At 41.0% G+C, this 23,755-nt stretch overlaps 1 protein-coding gene across 3 annotated transcripts in view; it reads right to left on the bottom strand.

Annotated features, from left to right (window-relative positions):
• Positions 1-223: 223 nt before the first annotated feature.
• Positions 224-23,755, bottom strand: part of Xirp2 (xin actin binding repeat containing 2) — a 71,557-nt gene continuing 48,025 nt past the window's right edge. Inside the window, exons 4-9 of one of the 3 annotated variants that reach the window (XM_048426180.3) lie at positions 19,878-19,964; positions 19,429-19,501; positions 17,980-18,113; positions 7,890-17,235; positions 5,717-5,834; positions 224-2,069 (exon numbers count right to left, since the gene is read on the bottom strand). In XM_048426180.3, the coding sequence (XP_048282137.3) occupies positions 572-2,069; positions 5,717-5,834; positions 7,890-17,235; positions 17,980-18,113; positions 19,429-19,501; positions 19,878-19,964 (11,256 nt within the window). In that variant the 3' untranslated portion in view covers positions 224-571. Of the gene's footprint in view, positions 2,070-5,716; positions 5,851-7,889; positions 17,236-17,979; positions 18,114-19,428; positions 19,502-19,877; positions 19,965-23,755 lie in introns of all 3 variants that reach the window. The other 2 variants (XM_048426179.3, XM_085681012.2) reach the window with 2 other exon arrangements.

The following is a 23,755-nucleotide window of genomic DNA, read 5'->3' as shown; positions in this document are numbered from 1 at the left end:
AGCTCCTGACATTCTCTAGGTGCTTGGAAATCTGAATTCCAGCCCTCATTTTTGCAATTTGAGTACTTTATCTACAGAGCCATGCCTGCCTCTACTTCCTGAGTGCCGGCAATAAAAACATGAGTGACCATCCCCCTCCTCGTGAGTATTTCTCAAATGTTGGAAACCATAATAGTTGGTACAGCAATATACAGCACAGAAAGAAAACGCCGATTTATCGGAGTTTGTATCTCAGGTGATTTGATTTTATTTCATCTGAAATTACGGAGAAGGTGTAAGAACGGCAACAACCGCCAGCAGTACAGACCCTCGCCCACACTGTACAGAATAGAAACAAGTAGCACATGGGCCGTTTGAGAAGAAACCATGGCTACCTTGTTTCACCTCAGCATGCCATTCAGATGCAAACCAATGGAGAAGAATTATGGGGTGAGATGCAGGAAACAATGGGATGTGAAAGACGAAATTATGAGACATTATCTTTGCAATCCTAAGTAAGTCATGATCCCAAGATCTTATCTGAGAACATCTCTCCCTGCTTGAGTAGGAACTGCAAGTGACCAGAGAAGTCTCAGTCAGCATCGCTGGTACTGTAGCACCTGTCTCTTTTAATCTGCTCCTCCACGGTCAGATGTTCGGCCTGGCACTGCACTCTGGGAACCACAGGCTTAGCCGCACACCCTTGGCTTGCAGCATCCAAACCCGTTCTCCCATCACTCCAAGCAGCTCCTGTAGTTTCCCCATGCCAGGATTTGACATCGTTTCCAAGTTCTCTTAAATATAAGCGTGACATGTTTTTAAGTTGATCAACAGAATCTATGAAATCACACACAAGGGTGTGATGATTCTTGGAAAAAGAAGAGACTTTCACGGTGTTAGAAAAGAAAAGGTGTACGTTTTTGTTATTTTCATGGTTTCCTTTCATGGGTAAGAGGTTGATATCAGGAGAGGCTGCACTGCGTTCCCCTTTAACTGATAAGCCCCGCTGGAAGCCTGGCTCCGGAGCATACTGCTCAGGACTGCCTGCAGTCGCTCTGTCAGCCGTTTTCTCCAGAGCCATGGCTAGGACCCTCTTGGAGGACGACTTTTCGGATTCAAAGATACCAAGTAACTCTGAGATCCTAGACGTCTGTTTTAACTTCTTGACTTGATATTCACTTGCATAGCTGTTTGCTTCACTGGCCGACGGCAATAGATGAGGACGTTCTAAAAGAGATTCCTCCTGCTTGCCATTCTTCAGAGAGGGGACAGCTACGGAATTGTTATTGTTGTTGTTATTGAAGTTCTGTCTGTGGTTCTCTGGCCCCACGTCAGCACCAGGGTTTGTAACTTGTAAAGCCTCTGCGCCATCGGGTTCATTAGCATGTCCATCTTTCTCCTTTGCCTCGCTCTGCACATACACGTGACTATCATTAAGATCCATCCCACTTTTTCTCTTGTTTGTTACACCCTCAGCTTCATCCAGCTTATCTTGCTCATTTCTCTTTCCCTCTTTCTCCTCTTTTCTTGTTTCATACACTTTTATTTCTTTGACTCCCGCAATGTCCTCTTTCTGACACGCGTGGTGCTGACACGGTTGTAAGACAGGAAAGCTCTCTGGCTCTTCCCCCTGATTCTCCATGCTTTTCACGAGCACCATCGGCGACTCCCTTTTAAATTCCGGGGGAACAGGGATTGTCACGTGAGGTGGCCATTTAAGCTTACTCACTTTGAGTTCTTCCTCACGGGGAGAGCTTTTCTTAGGCATCTCCTGGCAAGGAGGCCAAACAATTTTTAATTTTCCTCTCTCCCCCCATTTCCTCAAATCATCGTTTTGCCACTGGCTGTTACAAACCTCTGCATGTTTAGTAAGATCCCCAGACAAGAGGGTATCGGCTGCAGGAATTAAACACACACTGGGTTCTTCAGTGGGAATTAAATCAACTAAGCTGCTTTGGTTTTTGCAATTCCATCGATCTTTATGTTGTTTGTGTCCAAAACCTTCATCATAATTTCCTTTCGACTTAAAAAGTTGTTGAAAGTGGGGCTTGCAGTATATTTGTCCATGAAGTGATGCGTAATTTCCCAAACTGTCAAAAGAAAAGAAATAATATTGAGGGTTCTGTATACTTATTATCCATTTACAGGGAATTGCAGAATTATTTTAGTAATGAGTCAGAAAGAGAGGAACCCCCTTACTACCCAGAGGAACGGCCCTGTTAATTAAAATTCCAGTTAGGTGAGTTATCACCAATCCCCACTGTGATTTGTGCCTTTCAGTATTCAGAATTTCATGCTGCGAATCACCAAGGATATAGTAGGCGTTCTCAGATACAGTCCATCCATTAGACCAATGGGCCTCAACCTGTGCCGACTCAGTGACTTCTGACACTAGATATAGTCCAGATCTAGAATGACCAGTGCCAAGAACTGTTATGCTGAAGCTACTAAACTTTTAATAAAAAGTATAGAGAAAAAGAATTCTTTGTGTTGTCAGCTGTGATGGCGTACACGAAGAACGCTGGGTAAGTATTACCAGCACAGTAGAATTTAAAGAATACTGCTCCACGAAATCATGTTCTAAAGAGTCTCGTAGAAAATAAGCTTGAATAACCAGAGTATCCAAAGAAGAACCTCAGCACTAGGCACTAATGTCATGATATTTGGAAGATGAAATGAAAGGTTAAGGGGACAGAGAGGGGAACAGGGTACAATGCAATGTCTAAAGGATCTGGCATGAATAAGGCAGTAACTTATTTAGAAATGGGTGGGTAAGTTAAACCAAATACAAATTTTATGAAATTTTGGTTCATTGATTGGTACTATCATTAGTTTTTGTTATTAGATGAATTTAAGCTTTTTGTGTAATTTGACTGTTGTATGTGTGTTTGTTCATTACTTGAGTACCTGGTACAGGAGGAGGTCAGAAAAGGGTACCATGTCCACTGGACCTGGCTTTAAGGGCACACTATGTACACACTACGTAGCTGTGGTTGACTTTGAAGCTAGTGTTGGAATCACAGGCTTGCACTACTGTTCTTGTCTGATGCAGTGCTCTGGTTTGAACTGGGGGCCTTGTGTGTGTGTTTCACAAGCTAGAGACTCAGCCCCAATCTAAGGCTGTTATTAAGATGCATGAATGTAAGATATTCTAAATCTGTTATATTTTTTATACTACTTGGCATTGGATCTAGGCCCATACAATTGCTACACAGATGCTCTGACACTGAGAGGTATCCCAGCCACACTTTTTACATTTTATTCTCAGATAGGGTGTCATCGGGTTGCTCATTTACATCTTGAAGTTATTGTATTATCTCAGCCTCTAGGTAGCTTAGTCGTCATCGTCTTTATGTTTGAGGGATAGAGAAAAAGACATACAGACAGAGAAGGGAAGCAGCTACATGGATAAGTTTGGAATTTGATTGGAATTATCATTGAATTTATAGTGTATAATATACGTAAATATCTATTAGTTCATCCACCCAAAATGGCTTAGAAACAAAATCTAAAAGTGCAGAATGGGCACCATGTAGGTTGACTTGAAGTGGTACATGTTGTTAGAGTAAAGAAGACTTGCAGAAATGATGGGACCAGGACTTGCACGGGGAACGGAAAGACTAGAAGGGGTAGGGATGGTATCTGGCATTAGCTGGAAGTGTGAGAGAGAAAAATATCATTTATTGGAAATAGAAGGAGGTAATTCTGCATAGAGTGTAACCTGTAACTGGGAAGGACTGGGGATGCTTGAAGAATTGGAGAGGAATAAGGGCTACATTTGAACCGCGGGTTGATTAATGTTTTAATGTTAGATATTTTTAATGGACAGGTGAAGCTAGTCTACACGTTAAACAGAGAAGTTGCTTCATATTTGTGTTTCAGAAAGATTTTTTTACTACATTGTAGAATATAGTCTTAGAGCGGAAGTCTTACAGGAAGACCACTAGCTACAATGGGTGTGGCGTTTGCCCAAGTGAGAAACAATACATGCTAGAATGAAGGTTGAGCTATGGGGATGGTGAAAAATGCACAGCTTAAGGGGAAAATTCTGAATTCTGCAATTGAAAAAGTGGGTAGCGGCTGAAATGAAGGGAAAGCATAAGTGAAAGATAGCTTCATGGCTAGGCCGCAGTGAATGTTCGTGTCGCTTACTGATACAGAGGGATAGAAAATACACTCAGAGAATGCATGGAAATGACGAGCAGAGTAAAAGGATCCTACTGGTGTGGTTGTGCTGACAGAGGCCTTGATCATTGGAAGTAAGTATTTAATGAGCAAATGTGCAATCTGGCCCAGCAGTATACAATTCAGAGTCACCCCCACACGGAAGTTACAGGGTCGTGTGCGACTGACTCATTCACCAGGAGGAAACAGACACAAGGAGAAGACTATATCCAAACTGTGGGCTTCTGAAGAGCTCCAGCATCTCACTGATGCTCAGGAAAAAGAGTCACCCACACAGGCGCCTGAGAAGGAGCCCCCTGGAAATCAAGGGGAATCATTATGCTATATTGTCATGGAAACCAAGGGAAAATAATGTTGCACTGCGGAATATTTGACACTGCCAATTAGAGTCAGGAAGGTGATAGTCTGAGGGGTGCACATTAGATTCGGCCAAATAAATTCCATTTCCGCATTTCAAACTATGGCCTTACCAAATGTCACGTTCATTTAAATGCATCTACTTTGAGAGGTGGGAAAGGAAAGCTTATGCCACTGTGTTGATTAGCATGCGGCCTTTGCCTCGGAAATAAACAGCTTTTGCCTGACCTGTCACTAACATTATTCCCAACTCCGTTTCTTAACTTACACACCAGTAGCTCAAACAGACAAGCTCTGCACCATCTCCTGCTGTGGGATACAAAGTTTCCCTGGAATGTATCCAAGCCTAGTCACAGCCATACCCACCTGCTCTCTCTAGCCAGTCATTCTTGGGGTCCAAGGAAACAGGAGTCCTGATGGGAGCAGAATGGCCTGCCAGTTACAATATTTCTTATCTGCCCTTTACTGAAAGAGTTTACCAGCTTCTAATCTAGAGCTAATGCATTCAGGCACATCACCAACTTAAAAGTCCTGACTTCACAGGTACTCAGGACACTTTCTTTTTCTTTCTCTTTCTCTTCCTCTCTTCCTCTCTTCCTCTCTTCCTCTCTTCCTCTCTTCCTCTCTTCCTCTCTTCCTCTCTTCCTCTCTTCCTCTCTTCCTCTCTTCCTCTCTTCCTCTCTTCCTCTCTTCCTCTCTTCCTCTCTTCCTCTCTTCCTCTCTTCCTCTCTTCCTCTCTTCCTCTCTTCCTCTCTTCCTCTCTTCCTCTCTTTCTTTCTTTCTTTCTTTCTTTCTTTCTTTCTTATTTTGATTTTCGAGACAGGGTTTCTCTGTAGCTTTGGAACCTGTCCTGGAACTAGCTCTTGTAGACCAGACTGGCCTCAAACTTACAGAGATCCACCTGCCTCTGCCTCCCGAGTGCTGGGATTAAAGGCATGCGACACCACTGCCTGGCTCTCAGGATGCTTTCTTACCCATACCATTTCCACAACTAGAAAGCTAGCTTGTGAAAGGGAAGTGTTGAGAATCAGCCTGAACAATGCACAGTAGAAGAGGGTCATAGCCCCCTGTGTTACTGTAGCCATTGAGGGCAGCTGTGAGATTGAAGAATTCTACTTCTCTCTAGAGACTAGATAGTATACATATGGTCCTAGGTTCTTCAACCCATGTGTCACACTCAGCACAACATTGTTACCTCAGTTTACTGCTGCAATGATGGCATCTGAAGCAAGATTTATGAAAATTCTGCTTGTCTGCTACGAGGCATTCCATTGGATAAACTGTCTTTTGACAGATTATGCAGATTTCCTTGTCTTGGACCAGCAGTTTCTAAAAATAAAAATTTATAAAGCTTATATGCTTCTATTTTCCATCAAAATTTCAATAACATAGGAAAACAAATAATAGATAAACTGGACATGCAGATAAAGTGAAAAATCCCTGATAATTGTCTTTATGTCTTACTCTCTGGACAGTGTGAACTAGAAAGGAATTTTGAAGATCTGGTACAAAGATTTAATGCCTCTATCATTATACTTTATGGAAATTGGTCTATTATATAATAAACACATAAATGTGTATTATGTTTACCTACATAAATACATTAAATATATACAGTAATCTCAGTCATGGGGAACCTCCCTTAAGAAAATTTATCATTTGAAGCAACTAGACCTTCCATACATATAAAGTTTTATATGAAACTTTTATTTCTAAAACTGTATTATGCATCAATCATTCTAAAGTACATACAGATTTTTATGAGCCAAGACATTGTATAGTATTTGATTAAATATTATCTCAATAATATCAGGTTTACTTCATGACGCCAGTTGTTTATTTCCTTGTAATAATACTCTCCCATACATGTAATGTCAGGGAGGGACCTCTCCTCTTCTCCTAACTCACTTTAGACTTTACAGCCTTTTGGATCCTTACATCTACCCTTTCTGTTTTTTTTTTTTTTTTTAACTGTTGATCGTCTCGCTTAGTGCCTACAGCTTCTCCCCACTGCTCCCATGTGAAGGGTAGTCTTTATAAATAACAGCCATTACATCACTAATCAGGGTCCTCTAGTGGCTTACACTGGACACAGACACATCAATTAAATATTGGTTTTGATTTTCACAATACTCCCGACAATAGCTAACCTTTCGTATTTGTCACCTATGAAAGCAATTACGTCGAGGTCCTTCATACAAAAGCCACGTTCATGCTTACGCTCTGCCTCTCGGTGACTGAGAGGACTCCTTTGACTTTTTCCCTTGAGTAGGGCCATATTTCTATGTTTCGTGCCAGCTTCTTTGTGTTTTCTATGGTTCTGAACTGTCTTAGCAAAAACTGAGCATTTGAAATTAATTAGACAGCTTTGCTTAATTATGCCAGAAGCAAGCACATTAAGAAACCACATTAACTTGATAAACTAGACACATATGTTGTAAATATGAGAGGCGTAATTATTAATTTCAGCGGTTTTTATTTTTAAGTTTGCCGTCTCTTTGAAGCTGTCTAAAAGAATCGACTGCATTAATGAGGCCGATTCATTGTGTCCTATCTTTTTATCATGAAGCCTCGTTAACTGTGGAAAGTGTGGAACGTACAATTGAGTAAGCTATCTTGTGATATTAAAAATATGATGCTCTTATGATTTAAATCTCTCATCTTACAAACATAATCAAGTCTTAAGACGTATTATTTATCCTCATCTATGAATTAGGTCAATGGAATTGCCATTTGGGGTTAATGTTCATAAAGATGAAAATATCCGTTCCAGAAAACATTGGGTTCTGGGTATGTTATCACCTTGATTCAATCACAATAGCTAAATATATAAAATGCCTAACGTTACATCTATGTCTTTAACATGCTGATGAAGATGCTTACAGCATGCATGCATACTGTAAGTTCTGTCTGAGGCTTTTACTAAGGTATGTGGAGGCTATTTAAGTACACCGTTAAAATATGTCAAAGGTTTTGATCTGATACCACCATAAACTATTGAATGAAATAAATCTTATTATTACATTTTAATAATGAGTTTGTTTTATAGCAAACAAATAGTTCCACCACTGCTAAAACCACCCCAGCTGTTGTAGTGTCTGATGCTTTCTTCAAACTCCTATTTAACTTGAGTTTGAAGAACAGGTTTCCGTAATACATTCTGCAGGTTAGTCGTTTTAAATGTTATTCTTAAGTAAGGAAGTAGAAAGCAAGGAGAGCAAAGAACCATAAGCCCACAGGGGTTGCCATTAGTCCTAGCTTGTTACTGGATTATTTCCACACACTGTTTAATTGTAAATATTATTTGACATTGGCACACATGCTTTCAGATGTGTTAATCTTCTTTCATACTCTTCAATCTCATTTACCACGTATAAAGGCAGATTCCTCCTGGAAGCCCCGGCTTATTTCAGTTGCATGTGCACCGGAGGTTTCATAGCCCAAGTGCTTAAAAACCCTCTCGCTCTCCTGCCATGTCTTCTGAAAATCTCTTCGATGATTTGGAGGGGAATCCGCAAGGTCGAGGATGTGGCCGGCAATCACGTCTTCATAGGTTGGTGGAGCATGCCTGATGTCAAAGCCAGACCTGCCTGCTTCTGAGCTACGTGCTGTTGAGGTGGCTACCTTTGACTCAGTGATCTGACTGTCAAATGCATCCATGCCTAGGATGTGCTCACTGAGAGACCTTGCTTCAGAGTGAACCCTGGGCTGCATTGCAGAAACTGTTTCTTGGTGCTCTCTAGGATGTCTGTAGGAAAAGCCTGGAAAATTAGCATTTCCAGAAGAAGCTAATCCAAATTTCTCCTTACAGAATGTGTGACTCTCTTGTTTCATGTTGCGATTTACTTCACCGTTTGCATAAGCTCTTCTATCCGTCTTTGCTCCAAAAACTGGGTCATTGTCAAATTCCCTAAACCATCTGTGCATTTCGTTTTCATGGCCATTCAGAAAACGTTCAGCCATTTGAACCGTTTGATTGGTAGCGGCTTCAAATCTCTCTGTGTGTTCTGATCGGCGAGGCCCTTGCACCTTGCGGATGATTTCAACTGCATCGTAGCTTTCCATTTCTGGCATTGTGCTGTCGATTGCATTCATTTCATCTTTATGAACATACGTCTCCTTTTCCTCTGTTTTTCTCCTTTCCTCTTGAGCCTCTACAGATTCTCGGAAGGAACCACTCACAACGTGGTTCACATTTACAGGTATCATGATGACTGGTGGAGAGTCCCTGGCATGACTTTCTATCTTAATCTGCCTGCGGAGTGTGGCTGGAGATATGATCACTTCTGATCTCTTCTCTACAATCGGAACGGGGGTTCCTGGCGAGCATGGGATGTTACCTCTGGCTAACCTGGCCGTGGTGTCTTTGAGTCTAACGAGTTGTTCAGAGCGGCTCCTTGGTGGGGACGGGGAGGTGCCTGTCCCATGAAGTCTAGATGTTTGCTCTGTGGGTTTTCTGGGTGGGGGTTCAGGACAACTGTTCTTTTTAGGGGACTGAGAAAGCTCACTCTTGGTGGAGGTTTCTGCTCGGCGGGCAGTGGACTCTATTGTAATGAACGTTGGTGACGGTGGACGAGTTTTCAGAGAGGGAGGAGCAATCTTATTATCTCCTCCCTTAGGCTCCTGATGTTTCTCAGCAGGGCCATGGGTCACTGCTATTTGGCGGTGTGATGATTTTTCTTCTCCAATTTTATTTTCTTGATCACGAGTCATTGTTACTTGGTGGTGTGATAATTTTTCTTCTCCAATTTTATTTTCTCGCTGTTCAGTGCATTTATTAGCGCTGGCATTGACATTAGACACTTTCAATGACATTTCATTAAGATGGGTAGGCTTATCTCTCTGCTTTTTTGTTTGGGAGGCCATCATGGCTGTTTGAATTACATGTTCACAGTGCACAAGCATATCCTCTGCTTGAGTTTTAATATGTGTTATTTCTTCTTTGACTTTTTCTAAATTATTCTCCATGGCAACACGAACTCCGTATTCTCTTTTCTCTTCACTTATCAGCCACACTGGAACAATATTTAACAGTGTCTGAAATGTTTGAAGGCCACTTTTATTTGACTCTGCTTCAAACTGTTTTACTCTAGACAAAATCTGCTGCAGTTCTTCTCGTTTTCTCAAGAATTCCAATATATTTATGGCACATTTCCCATCATTCTGCTGGGATTCTCTCACAGAGGAAAATGTAGACTTGTTCTGTATAATCTCTTGCTTTGAATCCTCAGTGTTAAGAGTGACATGGGTCTGTTGAATGCCCTGGTCTCTAAGACATTTTTTATCAGTCACATCAGGCAGCTTTTTGTGTTCAACTGTACTTCCAGATGTTTGTCTTTGAGTTTGCTGAAATTTCTGAGCCCGTGTGTCTAAACATGCATCAAAAATCGTTTGTTGGACTACCCTTGGCACTCTCTGGTCCTGCAGACGCTCTTGCTTTTTGTCCGCTAATCTGTCTTCTTTTGAACTGCTCATGGATGAGTCCTGATTACTTTCTTCACCCCCTAGGACATTTCCTCTGTCAAGCTCCCCAAATCCCCTATACTTCTTGGGAGTTGCTTTGAGTTTACTCTTGTGATTTTTCCCGGAAGATTCTTCAGACATTTGTATTGTCACCGTTTTCTCTGTTTTAGGTAACTGAAAAGATTTTTCAGGCACAGATTGCTTGTCATCACACCGTGTCTTTGCTTGGGTTTTCTTGATTTCCTGATTCATTTGTTTAGTGATGGTTTGGGCATCAACTTCAGATTGCTTTATGCGACTTTCAGAACTGAGATCTATTTCAGTCGATGTATGATCTAGTGTTGGAAGCTTAATAGTTTTCACTTTGATACTTGGGAAAACTGATTTGCTTTGGGGAAAGGGCAAAGTCTCCATATGCTGCTCAAGCGTTTGTTGCGTCTTACATTCCTTATAATTCTGGCTAATTTCACAAGCTGATTTTGATTGTTGCATGTCCTTTGAGCTTTGTATGGCTTCCTTTCTCATGGTACACTTATCTTCTGAAGCTGCTAGAACATGCTGGAGCCTCTCAGTAGCAACTGCCAATGCAGAGGCTGTGGAGAGTTGGCTGTCAGAGCTCACGCCTGCAAGTACAGCCCTGTTCTTAGTCAAGTCCAAATCCTCTCTGGGTATGGGGACTGTCTCAGCTGCTTTTTGGGACGCTGTTTCTTTCTCCTTCTCGGATATGTGTTGGTGGTAGGTTTCTGTTTTGACAGTGCTGTGGCAAGCATTCTCCTGTCTCTGTTTCTCAAGCTCTTCCCTTTGTTGTCTGTATTTCTCTTCGGCAATCATTAAAGGTGTCTTAAATTTTCTCATGTAAGGCTTCGGGCTTTGTTGTTCTGAACCCGATGGAAAGGAGTGGGACTTAACTAGGGGCGCTGCCTGTTTACCCCTGAGAGCTGAGATTTTGGGAACGGTCTGAGATAGAGAGTTTGCTGAGTGGGTTGACAGCAGCTTTCTTTCATCATGGCTCCTTTCGAATACCTCCTGCTGTGTCTCAGTGTGCTCACTGTTCACTGCCACCCCAGATCTTTCCTGATCCTTTGGGAGGATGGTTTTCATTTCCATATCTGACACAGATTTTCCCAATTCGCCATTTGGGTACTGCTGACTGATTTTATCTTTAATTCTCTTGGGAAGTTTGGGTTTGGGGAGTGTAGGCGGTGGTGTTTTTCCTGTTAGGGTTTTAGCCTGAGAGTGAATCTGCTGAGAGCCTGAGGATTCTGGTTGGGATTGCTGCTGCCTGAAAGTTTCACTGCGATTTTCAAGGGCAGAGGGGGGTGGAAGCTGTGAGGCTTGCCATGGAGTTGGAGGAGGTGGAGGAGGTAGGGATGCTGACAGATGTTCTCCTTCTGATTTCTCATCTACTGGTGGTGGAGGAAGAGGGAGACTTGGGAAGTTTTCAAATTCAATCCTTGTCTTCTCTGTGGATGAAGAGGGAAGAATCCCATTCTTTTCAGGCAAGAGCATTGAAGGTGGTGGAGGGGGAAGAGGAAATTCAATTTCGGATGATGCATTGGAAGGTGGAGGAGGAGGGGGAGATGGGGGTGGAAGCGAGTCCTCATTTTCTTTTACCAGACACTCAGGGTGAAGGTGAATTGGATTAAGGGACCTCTCCATCGCCATTTTCAACTCTTTGGAAGTATTTGTCTTCATTAGAAAGTCCTGGCTTTCTAGACAAACATCAATTTTCTGTTTTTTGTCAGTTGCCTGAAATTTTTTGTGGCCTTTCCCAGAGATTCTCATTCCTGTTACTCCGTGGACATCCTGACCTACAGGTAAAGGTTGAAGGCTCACATCATTTTTCTTCATGTCTTTCTTAGAATACCATGTTTCCTGACTTAGCAAGGCTTGCTCCCGGAAGTCCCTGGTTGCCCCATGCATCTCTTCAGCTGTTTTGTTGGTGGGATGTTGGGTGGGATCTGGTGTATAACTTTGTGCCCCTGGTGATATATTCACACTTTTCATTTTATTTTGACTCTTCCCGTAGGAATCCCAGGACTGAGACTTCTGGTGGTCATTCCCTACTTCACAAGTTTGAGTCTGCTGCTTTTTAAGCATTTTATCTACAGACTGGGAGAAGTTAAAGATAGCATCCTTCGACTCTTTCACATTCTCTGATTCCTTGGTTTTTAGATTTTCCTTCATTGCCATGGTTGTAGTTGACCGTTTGTTCACCCTGTTGCTACCACGCAGATACCCTTTGTTCTCAGTCCAGATGCCAGTTCTGTCACCCATGTCTAAGGCATTTCTCCCAGCTCTGTGTTCTGGATTAGACATCTTCCTAAGGTTTTTCTCTAGAGCGTCGTTGTTTTGTTCCCGATCAACGACGATCTTGACAGCGCCCTTCGGGGCTCTGGGAAGATAAACCTCAGATCTTTCTTCTATTAAAGGCTGGTTGTACGGTTGCTGCGTGGTTTCATGGAGAGGGCCTGGTCCTGCTTGCTGCCTGGTTGCTGGCTCAAACGGTCCTGGCATTGGTTGAAGGAGACTGCTTTCGTCTCTCTGGACAGTAGCTGGACGGATCCCTACTTTTTGTCGTTCTACTGTTCCATCTTCTTTGATTAATCCTGCTCTTGCAGCCTCTTTGAAACCCTGCTGTGCTTCTTTCAAAGACCTTAAAGATGTTTCAAGATCATCTAGCATCATCTCTTTTTTCAATATTTCAGTCCTTGTGTTTGTAGCCTTCTCAAGGCACGCAATAGCTTGCTCAATATCACTAGAGATGCCACCAGATTGTTTAGATTCTTTCTGTCTGTGGCCTGACTCCTTAAGTGACTCTGACGTGGTCAGCCTGTCACAGTTCACGATTTCGTCTACTTTTGACACTGTTTTCTGATTCAGGGCCTGGCTGAAAGAGTTTCGGGTTGAGTTCAAATCACCTTTGGTATTCTCTTCTTTCTGTGTCTTCAAAGATGACCCCTGAGACCCAGCCATGAGGACTTTAACTATCTTCTGCACTTCTCCTGGGATGTTGTCAGTTTCAGGAACAGTATGTTCAACCAGAGATTGCCTTTTTGTTAGTAACAGTTTTGTGCCCTCCACATCACCCCCGATTATGTCTCCCTCTCCTTCTTGTTCCCTGGCTGTGAGTGTTTCATTCGTCCCTGCTTGAAGTTGTTTGAGGTAATCCAAAGCTCCGGTTTCTATGCATGTTGTGAAGAACTGAACGTTTCCCCTCTCTGAGGCGCCGACTTTTGTCTTTTCGGGTATCTTACCATTTGATGGAGAAGATAGCAGGTTATGAATGGTGCCTCTCACATCACCTCCTACTATGTCTTCACGTTTCGTCTTGTCACTGGCATTCTCATGAAGAAGACAGTAGATAGTCATGTTGATATCTCCCTTTTCATCTTCCTGAATTAAGATGCCTTTCTTTGTGTATTTTTCCTCCGAGAGCAGCTTTTTTATTGTTTGTTTAACATCCCCTCTCACTATCTCTTCCTTTTCAGCACGAAATTCAGTGGATCTGTTTAATAATTGAGTTTTAGTCAAATTGACATTTCCCTTCTCCTCTTCACTGACAAATATCTCTTTCTTTGTACAGTCCCTTTGGGAAAGTAAATTTATCATTATGCTTCTGAGATCGGCTCTGATAACGGCTTCTTTCTGTATCTCGGGGGTTGTTTGGTTCATGAGCTTGTACTTTGCCATTCGGACATCACCAACTTCATCAGCTTCAATGATAATTCCAGGAGCTTCAATAACTCTTTGAGAGTAGAGGTCTTCCAAAGTTTCTTTAATGCTTTTGCCAACAATTTCTACCTTTTCTACTCTCGTTTCATTAAATTCATGGATAGGTTTTGTTTCAAAGAGCCATGTAGTTGTTTTGACATCCGATGGAGGAATTTCTTCTCTGGTCGTTTTCGCGTCACTTTCGTCTGTTTCCTTAATAGAATCCAATGCTTGATTTTCAAAAAGCCACACTGCGTTCTTAACGTCACCTTTCTGCACCTCTTCCTGGGTGACAGTCTTGATGGTGTCATATCCAGACCCTGCTCCCAGTTCATCTATGCTGCGAGTTTCAAAGAGCCAAGTAGAAGTCTTAACATTGCCCTTTTGCACTTCGTTGACACTCACTGTTCTTATATATTTCTTCTTGTCGCCATTTTCAGACTCAAAGAATTGTTTGCCCGTCTTCACGTCACCTCCTTGAATATCATCCGCAGTGTGCACAATAGCATGAGATTCATCTGAGATCTGATCCAGGGGTTGAGTTTCAAATTTGTATCTGACAGAACTCACATCCCCCTTCTGAATGTCTTCCTGGGTGACAGACTTAATAACATACACATCTTCTGATTCATTAATTGAGTCTAATGGTTTTGTTTCAAAGAGCCACCTCGTTCCTCGTACATCTCCATGAATTACTTCTTCTTTTTTAACAGTTGTCACTTCGTGATAAAACCCTTCTTGATCTCGAATTGCATAAAGCGGCTGTGTTTCAAAGAGCATTCTGTAGCTCTTTACGTCACCTTTTATTACTTCTTCATTATTTGTTTCCCTGGTGCGTACACCATCAGATTCTTCTTTAATCTCATCCAAAGAAAACGTCTCAAAAATGAAGCACCCCTTTCTCACATTTCCTCCCTGTATGTCTGTCACTGTCTTCACCAATCCATCACCCTCTTGACTTTCTTTTATCGTATCAATGGGAATGTTTTCAAATAGCCACCTACAGTTTAACACATTGCCTTTCTGAATGTCTTCAGCTTTTAGGGTTTTGATCTTATTCAAAACTTCCTCTGAACTGCAACTGATAGAATCTAAGGACTGATGTTCAAACTTATACTTCATTCCAGAGACATCGCCAGCTTGAATATCCACCTCCACAGGCTTGTTTTCTTTCCCTTCCTTCCCCTGTATGTTGTCCAGATTTTCTGTCTCAAAACGAAAACATGCTGTCCGAACGTCCCCACCTTGTATCTCATCCTGCTTTACAGTTTGTAGTTTGATTGTCTCCTCTGAGTCATCTTTTATAGTATCAAGTGGCTGAGTTTCAAAAAGCCAGGTACAGGTTCTAACATCACCCTTATGAATATCTTCGGTGTTTGTCACCAAGGAAACCTTTTCATAAAGAGACTCCATTGGCTGGGTCTCAAAGAGCCATTTACAGGTTTTCACATCTCCTTTAACAATATTTGTACTTTGTTCAATTTTGCTTTCTGTTTCCTCCTCATTACTAAAATATTTAAATGAATCAAGAGGCTGAGTTTCAAACAACCATCTAGCAGATTTCACACTCCCTGCTTGTATTTCTTGAGCAGATATCCCTCTAATTATCTGAAATTTATGAAGACTTTCATCAAATTGGTCAATGGGCCTTGTTTCAAAAAGCCACCTACAGCTTCTTACGTCTCCTGTGAGGATCTCTTCCTGCTGAACTGTCTTTACTTGATGGTATTTTCCAAGACGGTCTTGAATAGCATACAGTGGGGTTGTCTCGAAGAGAGATTTATTCAACTCCACAGTGCCTCTGGTGACTCCTTCCACCTCATTTTTATGTGCTGCATCAACCTTAGTTAAATTATTGGCCTCAAAGATATGCGTATAGTTCTTTACCTGACCTCTATCAACTGCTTCTAGTCTCACTGTCCTTGTGTACTCTTTCTTACCTTCTCTAATGTCTTCTAAAGGTTGAGTTTCAAAAACCCATTTTTGGTGCTTAACATCTCCTTTTTCTTCTTCAGAGGCAGTGATTTTTTGAAGCTTTCCTATATCAGGACTGTCTTTTAAAGCTTCTATTGGAAACGTTTCAAATAGATGCCTGGTGGTTTTTACGTCACCTCCTATTCTCTCTTCAGGCGATGTAGTATCTGCCTCAGGGACTTCTTTTAGAACGTCTAACGGCTGTGTTTCAAACATCCAGCACTTCTTAGAAACATCTGTACCAATGATGGCTTCTTTGTTAATGACAACCTCATCAGACTCTTCTTTGATTTTCTCCAGGGGTTGAGTTTCAAATAACCACTTTGCTCTACTCACCCCACCTTTGACATTTTCTTCCATGGATATTCCTCGAACAACTTTAATTTCTGTGATATCTTTGCTAATTGTGTCCAAAGGTTGTGTTTCAAACATCCAACGTGCTGTTCTCACGTCCCCCCTTTCAATGTCTTCTCTCTGCACAGTTTTAATTTCTAGCATTTGGCCTGAACCATCTCTGATGACATAGAGCGGTTGAGTTTCAAAACACTTTATGCTTCTCTTAACACTTCCTTTAATTTCTTTGAGTTCAGATCGAAGTTGTAATAAGTGAACTTCATCCACAGAGTGAAGCTGCCCAAGCTGATCCAGGTTTTGAGTTTCAAACATGTACCTCACAGTCTTAACGTCTCCCCCAGTTATGTCATTTATAGCAGTATATGCTGTTTCTTCTTGACTTTGGTACATTTTGTTCATTGAGTCTAAAGGCCTTGTTTCAAACATCCACCTTGCTGTGCAAACGTCTCCTCTAGCTAGCTCAGGAATTTTCTCTGTGTTTCCTTCAGTACCAGGAGAAGGAATTCCCAGGGCATCTATTGGCTGAGTCTCAAACATCCAAGTCGTATATTTCACATCACCCCCAGCAATGAGTTCTTGATCAGCAACGCCCTTGATAGTGGACCCTTCGTCTGCAGAGCCATTTTTGATAGAATCTAATGGTTGATTCTCAAAAATCCATCGCATGGACTGCACCTCTCCTTTCAGAATTTCATCCCATTCCAGGTTTTCTTGGTTCAGATCTCGCTGAGAACTGTCATTTGTATTTTCGAAAATATACCGAGCTTGTTGCACATCTGCTGAAACGGAGGTTCCTGAGTTTATCTGGCTAGAAACAATTTCAGAAACCTCACTGATGTAATCTTTTTCTAAGTTTTTTCTTAACTCGGGATGGATATGTCTATATAAACGGTTTAATTCATACAGATTTCTTTGTTTGGTATATAAATCTTTGGGGACTGGTAGTCCTCTAGGGGGGCTGGGGAATTCAGGGGACTGGGAAAATGCTGCCCTATCCATTGGTGTCTGAAGTACATCAGGTGGGGGAGGAGGAAATTCTTCCGTTTTCCCTGAAGGAGGGCCATTAACTTGTGCCAGGGATGTTGAAGTGATACTGTGATTACTATAACTTGAGGTTGAGGTTTCCTTCCTCTGGCTGGTTGAAGTGTAAGAAGAAGAGGTACCCACAGCTGATGATGGCTTTAAGGATTCTTCACTGTCATTTTCAATCTTTAAAGGAGAGAAAATCAAGGCTTATAACGATGAATGCAGTACGGAGATTTCCTGGGCCCTACCTTTCACCTGTCCACAAACAGGATTTCGCTGTGATGCCTTCCTTGGAAAACAGGTATGAACTCTGCTTAAACCTACTTGGGAGAATACTCAAAATGGGTTAGTAATATCATATTCTATTTTTAATAATAATGTTCTTTCATCAAGGTATCATTGACTCAGCATTTGAGCATTTACACATATTTACAAATTATCTATATTCACAGGGTCTCTTTTATAGCCTTGGCGAGCCTGAAATTCACAGAGATCTACCTGCCTCTTCCTTTCAAATTCTGGGATTAAAGGAATATGACACTATGACTGGTTTATATATGCTTAATTTGCCCCTCTTCACTTAATGAGTAGGAGTAATCTATGGAGGCAGAAAAGGTCTTGAGGTACTTTGTGAGTTTTCTGTTTTCCTTATTGTTTAAAATAAAACATGTAACTATCTGGCAATTAAAATTGACTTAGTTACTTTATTTGATATTAGTTATAGACTTTAAAATCTATATGACTTTCTTCATTCATATTCTCTGGTGGGTGGGACATCTTACTCTGCCTCATAGGTCAATACTCTTCTTTGAGACAGAATAAATGCTAGTTCAGATTATTTTGTTATGAAAAAAACCCACAAAACTTCAAGTATATTTAAGCATTTTTTAACCCTTAATGTGCTGCTGTATTGAGAGTATATCATACCTTTATGCACCTGGATGGAGTTGTGGTTTCTCTGTCAGAGTAGAGAAACTTCTCCTGGGCAGACTTTTCGAATTGCTCTTTCAAAATCTTTGTGGAAACCTTAGGCATCTCTTCATCCTCGGGTGTATCTATGACTACAAAAACACATAGGTACCAGGGATACTTTACAATGGGTAAAATGCTATTTGAGATGAAAACACCACGCTGTATTAAACACCTTATAATGTAAATTAGTGAACAAGACTCAAAGGGCAAATTTATGCACATGGCATTATTTCATCGAATGATTTTGAAGTGCAGCAAGAAGTGTTAAGGAAGAAACACAGGACAGAAATGTTGGATGTGAGGTGCAGCAGTTAGAAAAGCCTGCTGCTCTTGCAGGGGACCAAAGATTAGTTTGCAGCACCATGTTGGGCAGATCATTATAACTTGGAACTCCAACTGTAGTGGATCTATTGCCCTCCTCTGGCTTCTGGGTGTTTCACTCTCTTTCTCTCTGTTTCTGTCTCTATCACTCTTTCTCTGTCTCTGTCTCTCTCTCACTCTCTCTCACACACACATACACACAAACCACACAATACACATAAAGAAAAATAAACCTTAAAATTATTTGGAGTGGTTATCTCTGGATAGGGATATTTTCAGAATTTCTACAATTGTGTTTTAATTCTACACTCAGGAAAAGTATTTAAAGAATAAAAGATAGCACCAAGGAGGCCATTTTTTTTCTCGTTTGTTTGCTTGGATATTTTGTTAAAAATATTTGCTCTGTAGCCTATATCTCATCATGTAGCCCACATCTCATTATGCAGCCCATGCTGGCCTTGAACCTGCAGCAGTCCTATTGCTTAAGCCTCCTAAAGGCCAGAATTGCAAAGATGAACATGCATCACTGAGCCTGGCAAGAACAATGTTGCAATTCCTATGTAGCAAAAAACAAATACTGTTTAGGCCACAGCAGGGGTGCAATCTTTCCTTTCATCTCCTCAGAGAAGCAAGCCATTCCCTCCCTGTAAGAGTGGGCAGCTGCATCTCATCTCTGCAAACATCTACCAATTTCCACATAACGGAGCTTCCTATCTGTGGGTTGAGAATTGAACTATTATTTCCTTAATTTTATTGTCAGGGTGCTTCATAGGCAATACATTTTATTCTAGGTTCCAAGGTGTAAAAAAAAAAAAATTAGTAGTGGTTAGCTTATTACCTTTCTGGTGTTTAGAATGAATTTATCATAGGTCTGATGGGCCATGAGCTATTTTTAAATATGTTACATGTACTAACACAGGCAAAATCTAATTATATGCAGAAATGCAATCTTGCCCCCTTTGGGAGCATGACTCCCAGCTACTAAAGTTCTTTGGTGGGGAGGACTGGCTTCTGAAAGTCCTCCAAACCCACATACACAGAAAGGGCAAAGGTCAAGTGTGCCCAATTGGGCCAGATGGTTACCTGTTTCTTGAACATACTGACGGAGCTGTGAAGCTTGGTTTACTTCCTCAGTGTGCTTTTCAAGACGGGACGTCTGTTTCGAGAGACAATTTTAAAAAGAGTAATTGTTTTTAAGAAGTCAGTGATTTGAGTGCTGAAAATAATCTTTACTTTACGGTATTTTTCTTCCGAGAATTTGGTGCACGTTGAGAGAGAGCAGCTACTGCTTCTATTGTTTGTTTTAATGTGTACTCAAGTTAGAGCAGAACATATGCGAACAACACCTAACCGCAGGCGTATTTTTAGGCGGCTTGTTTCATTTTTTCAAAATAGTTCTAACGGGAAAGCCGGGTTAGACACACTGCTGTATATTTATCCTAAGTACACACAGGAAAAGCATATGTTTACAGAAAAGTCAAAAAATTCTACACAGTCCTGGAGACCATTTTTTTGTGTTACTAAGCAATTACCATTTCTGTTTTGAAGACATCGGTTCCGTGTGCTTTATAGAATTCTTGTTCATTCTTTCTCATCTCTTGACTGCTGTGGATTGCTTCCTGAAAATGACAGATAAACAGACTGACCATTTCTTTTTACAATTCCGAAAAACAAATTATTTTCTTAATGTAATTTCAGTGACAGATAATTCTGAAAAGAGGAGGAAAGGGGAGGGGAAGGAGGAAGATCAGTAGGAGCAGGAGCAGAGGCAGCATGGGCTTCCTTTTCGTGTTTGTCAAAACAAAATGTTGTAAATATAGCTATTTAAAATGACACAATCAGGCTGGAGAGATGGCTCAGAGGTTAAGAGCATTGCCTGCTCTTCCAAAGGTTCTGAGTTCAATTCCTAGCAACCACATGGTGGCTCACAAACATCTGTAATGAGGTCTGGTGCCCTCTTCGGGCCTGCTGGCATACACAAAAACAGAATATTGTATACATAATAAATAAATATTTAAAAAATAAAATGACACAATCTAGTTTAATGCATAAGAGGCTCGGAAATTCTAAATATGTCTCACTGGGTATTGACAAGTGTCACAAGGTATCAACTCCTTTCTGCAGGCCCTATGGGAGATTTCATTCCTTTGTCTTCGGAAGCTTCTAGAAACAGCCACCCTCCTTTGCTCATTCCTTCCTCTTTCATTCAGCTGCAGTTCTTTCACACCACCACCTGCCTGATATAATCTTCAGCTTCTAAGGACCTTTGTGACTGTATTGGACTGACCCAAATGGACATGGATTTGTCTCATCATAAAACTATGTGACTGGCAGCTTTATTTAATTTTATGGGTGGACTGGGGGTAGGGGTAGGGAGACATGGGGACAGGTAAGAGTGTAGGTAGGAGGAGAGGAGATTAGGTTAAGGAGGGAATGCAGGAAGATCAATTAAAATTGAGGGGCATTTGAGGAGTATGGAAACTTATTTCAGTAGAAACCTCATCAAATACATGAAGGCAATCCTAATGAAGTTTCCAAATAATGGAGGAGACAGAATCCCAATTGGCCATCCTTGTCACCCAGTGAAGCTTCCCATACTGGGACTTAGTTACATTCAATTACATTGCTAACTAAAGAGCATCCCATGGAAGTTCCTCAACAATCCAGGCTGCTGCCAAGACAACAGGATGATCTCCACAAACCGAGAGCAAGGATCTATTGACAAACATCAACACAACTCACTGAACATGGAGAGAGTGAGCAGAAAACCTTCACTCTTAGGTTCTAGTGTCTTTGATACAGAAAGGTACTCTGCAGGTTACCAAAAGAGAAACAGGAACACCAAACCAGCTGCCAAGCCTTTGATCTGCAATGCTATCCTTCCTGCAAAACATGCTAGGGCAATAGTGGCACAAAGTTTGTGGGAGTAATCAACCAACATCTGATTTGACCTAAGGCCCACTCCACAAGATGGAACCCATAATCAGACATTGTGTGTATGATCAAGAACCAAAGACTAAACAGCTCAGATATCTAGGGTACAACCAAATAGTATCGATATTAAAAAAAAGAAACAAACAAAAAACAGTGATAAAATAACTCCAATGACATTCTGCAATACCACACACACAAACACACACACACACACACACACACACAGAGAGAGAGAGAGAGAGAGAGAGACAGGGAGACAGAGAGACAGAGACAGATAAAGACAGAGAGAGAGAGAGACAGAGAGAGACCTTGGAACACTTGAGAGAGATACCTTGGAACACATAGATCTAAATGGGATGTGTCTACCTCCCCTTAGGGCTCAGGGAGCCCAACAGAAGAGGAAGCAGAAAAAGTGTGTGTGAGAGTAGAGGGAATGGAGGACATATAGAGGACAAGGTCCTCTATGTTAAAGGATCAAAGCTCATATGAACTCCAGTTCCAGGGGATCCGAAACCTGTGGCAGAACACTAATGCACATAAGAAAAAAGAATAATCTAGTGAGTATATAGGTATATTGCTTTTCTTAAGTGAACAGAATAGTAAGAATTAAGGTATTTTTTACAGTGAGTTAAATAATTGTAAAGTATCGGTTTATAATCTCTTAAACTATAAAATTAATTCATAGTATCTTGCTCTCGACTGTACATCTTATAAATTACATCATACATATAGGGTGTACAATATGGCTTCCTATTCCCATTAGGGCACTTGGCATGCAAGGCTAGACATCTGATAAGCTAAGCCACAGGTATTGCTGGTTTAGGAATATGTTAAATAATCTGATTCCATTATAGTTTTCTGAGAAGGATAATTAAGGAAAAGTTGACCCAGAAATCTCCAAAATATAATAGAAAATCTAAGGTTTATAATTTAAAACTTATTGGCACATTGTTTTATCAAAATAAAGTAGATATGTGAATATATTTTTCTAAAGAGAATAGTTTCCCACTCATAGTTAAGGACCTACGTACTTCAGGTGATATTAGGTATATGGTTGTTTCATTGAATTTCCATTAAAAACAAGTTCATATGAAGGAATCAAAATGGAAGAATAAAATAGTACAATCCTATTAATACATTGATTTTATCGAAATTCACTTGCCAGAGGTGCTGTAGATGCTGAGGGATGGAAAAATATGGGGGGGAAAAAAACCTTTATTCCTTAAGGAGGAGTGTAGAAAATAGGCGATCGATGTTGCTTCCTGTAAGTTCAAAGAATCAGGATTCCTTGTGGTGAAACTCCTTGCATGGTTAGCGCTTACCTAACGGTACTGGAAGCTGTGTGCAGGACAGAATGAGAAGAGCCACCAAAGACAGCAGGCAGGGAAAACTCGGGGGACAAATGGTAACTCTTTTGATTAGTGACAGAGCTTTCATCTCTTAGAGAAGCAGGGAGAGCTTCTGAAATGTTCTTAGTGCCAACTGGACAATGAAAGAGCAAGGGGCACTGAGAAGCAGACCCACACCACGGTCTTAGCTGAGATGCAGCGTAATCACATCCACCGGATCAGGTCTCTGACTCGAAACCTGTATGCCAGTGCTGGCCTCCTAACACACTTTATTTGTCCTACACATTTTTAACATTATGGATTAGTTCACATTACGAATGTTAATGCTTCTTCCTCCTTTTAAAGGCGAATATCTGATGATAACTAGTTCATATTTCAACGTAATAGCATCTGGTCAACATAAATAGTGGACGTTCTTCTTGAATGGGGCAAATACTATCAAGTCAATATCCCTAGTATTTTCCCATATTTGTCAAATGACACCGAAACTATGCCTTCATTTTGGTACCCAAAGAAACATGAGCTTCTGGTACTTGCCACCAATGGTTATTGTAAAAGAGTAAAGTGACAACATGCTCTGTTGTATGAAAGACAAAGGCAATAAATATGTGATAAAAACTAGAAAAATGCATTTCTGACATATGACTTGAAATTTATCATTTTCCAGAGGGAAAAAACTATAGTTAGCATGTTACACATTCAAGAAGAAACTCCCCAGCACTTATCACCTCCAAATGCATTTTCTTATAGGAGATGGAGCAACAGAAGCAATCCAAGTGCACATCAATTTTATTTATAGTTGTAGATTTCAGCTTCAGCATTTATGTGCCATTGCTAAGTAGAACTGTAATTGCTACACAGTTTGATGTGCGAGCATCCGTGCATCAATTTTTACTGTCCCCTGGTTGCCGTAACTTAACACAAAATCTTGCTTAAAATATTCCAAGATCGTGTTTCTATCATTTATTCTGCTTTCCGTTTTGTAAGTAGGTATAATTTGAATTTTAAATTTGACTCTCTCCTTCTAATTTTTGTTGTCTAGATTTTGGAATTAGGTAAAAGGATATATCATGGCTGTGGGCAGGCAGAACTCGAATTACACAAATAAAATATCATAAAGAATTCAA

The sequence above is a fragment of the Myodes glareolus genome, chromosome 21 (genome assembly GCF_982192425.1).
Source record: "Myodes glareolus chromosome 21, mMyoGla1.1, whole genome shotgun sequence".
In the NCBI taxonomy this organism is placed as follows: domain Eukaryota; kingdom Metazoa; phylum Chordata; class Mammalia; order Rodentia; family Cricetidae; genus Myodes; species Myodes glareolus.
This window is presented reverse-complemented; position numbering and strand designations above follow the sequence as displayed.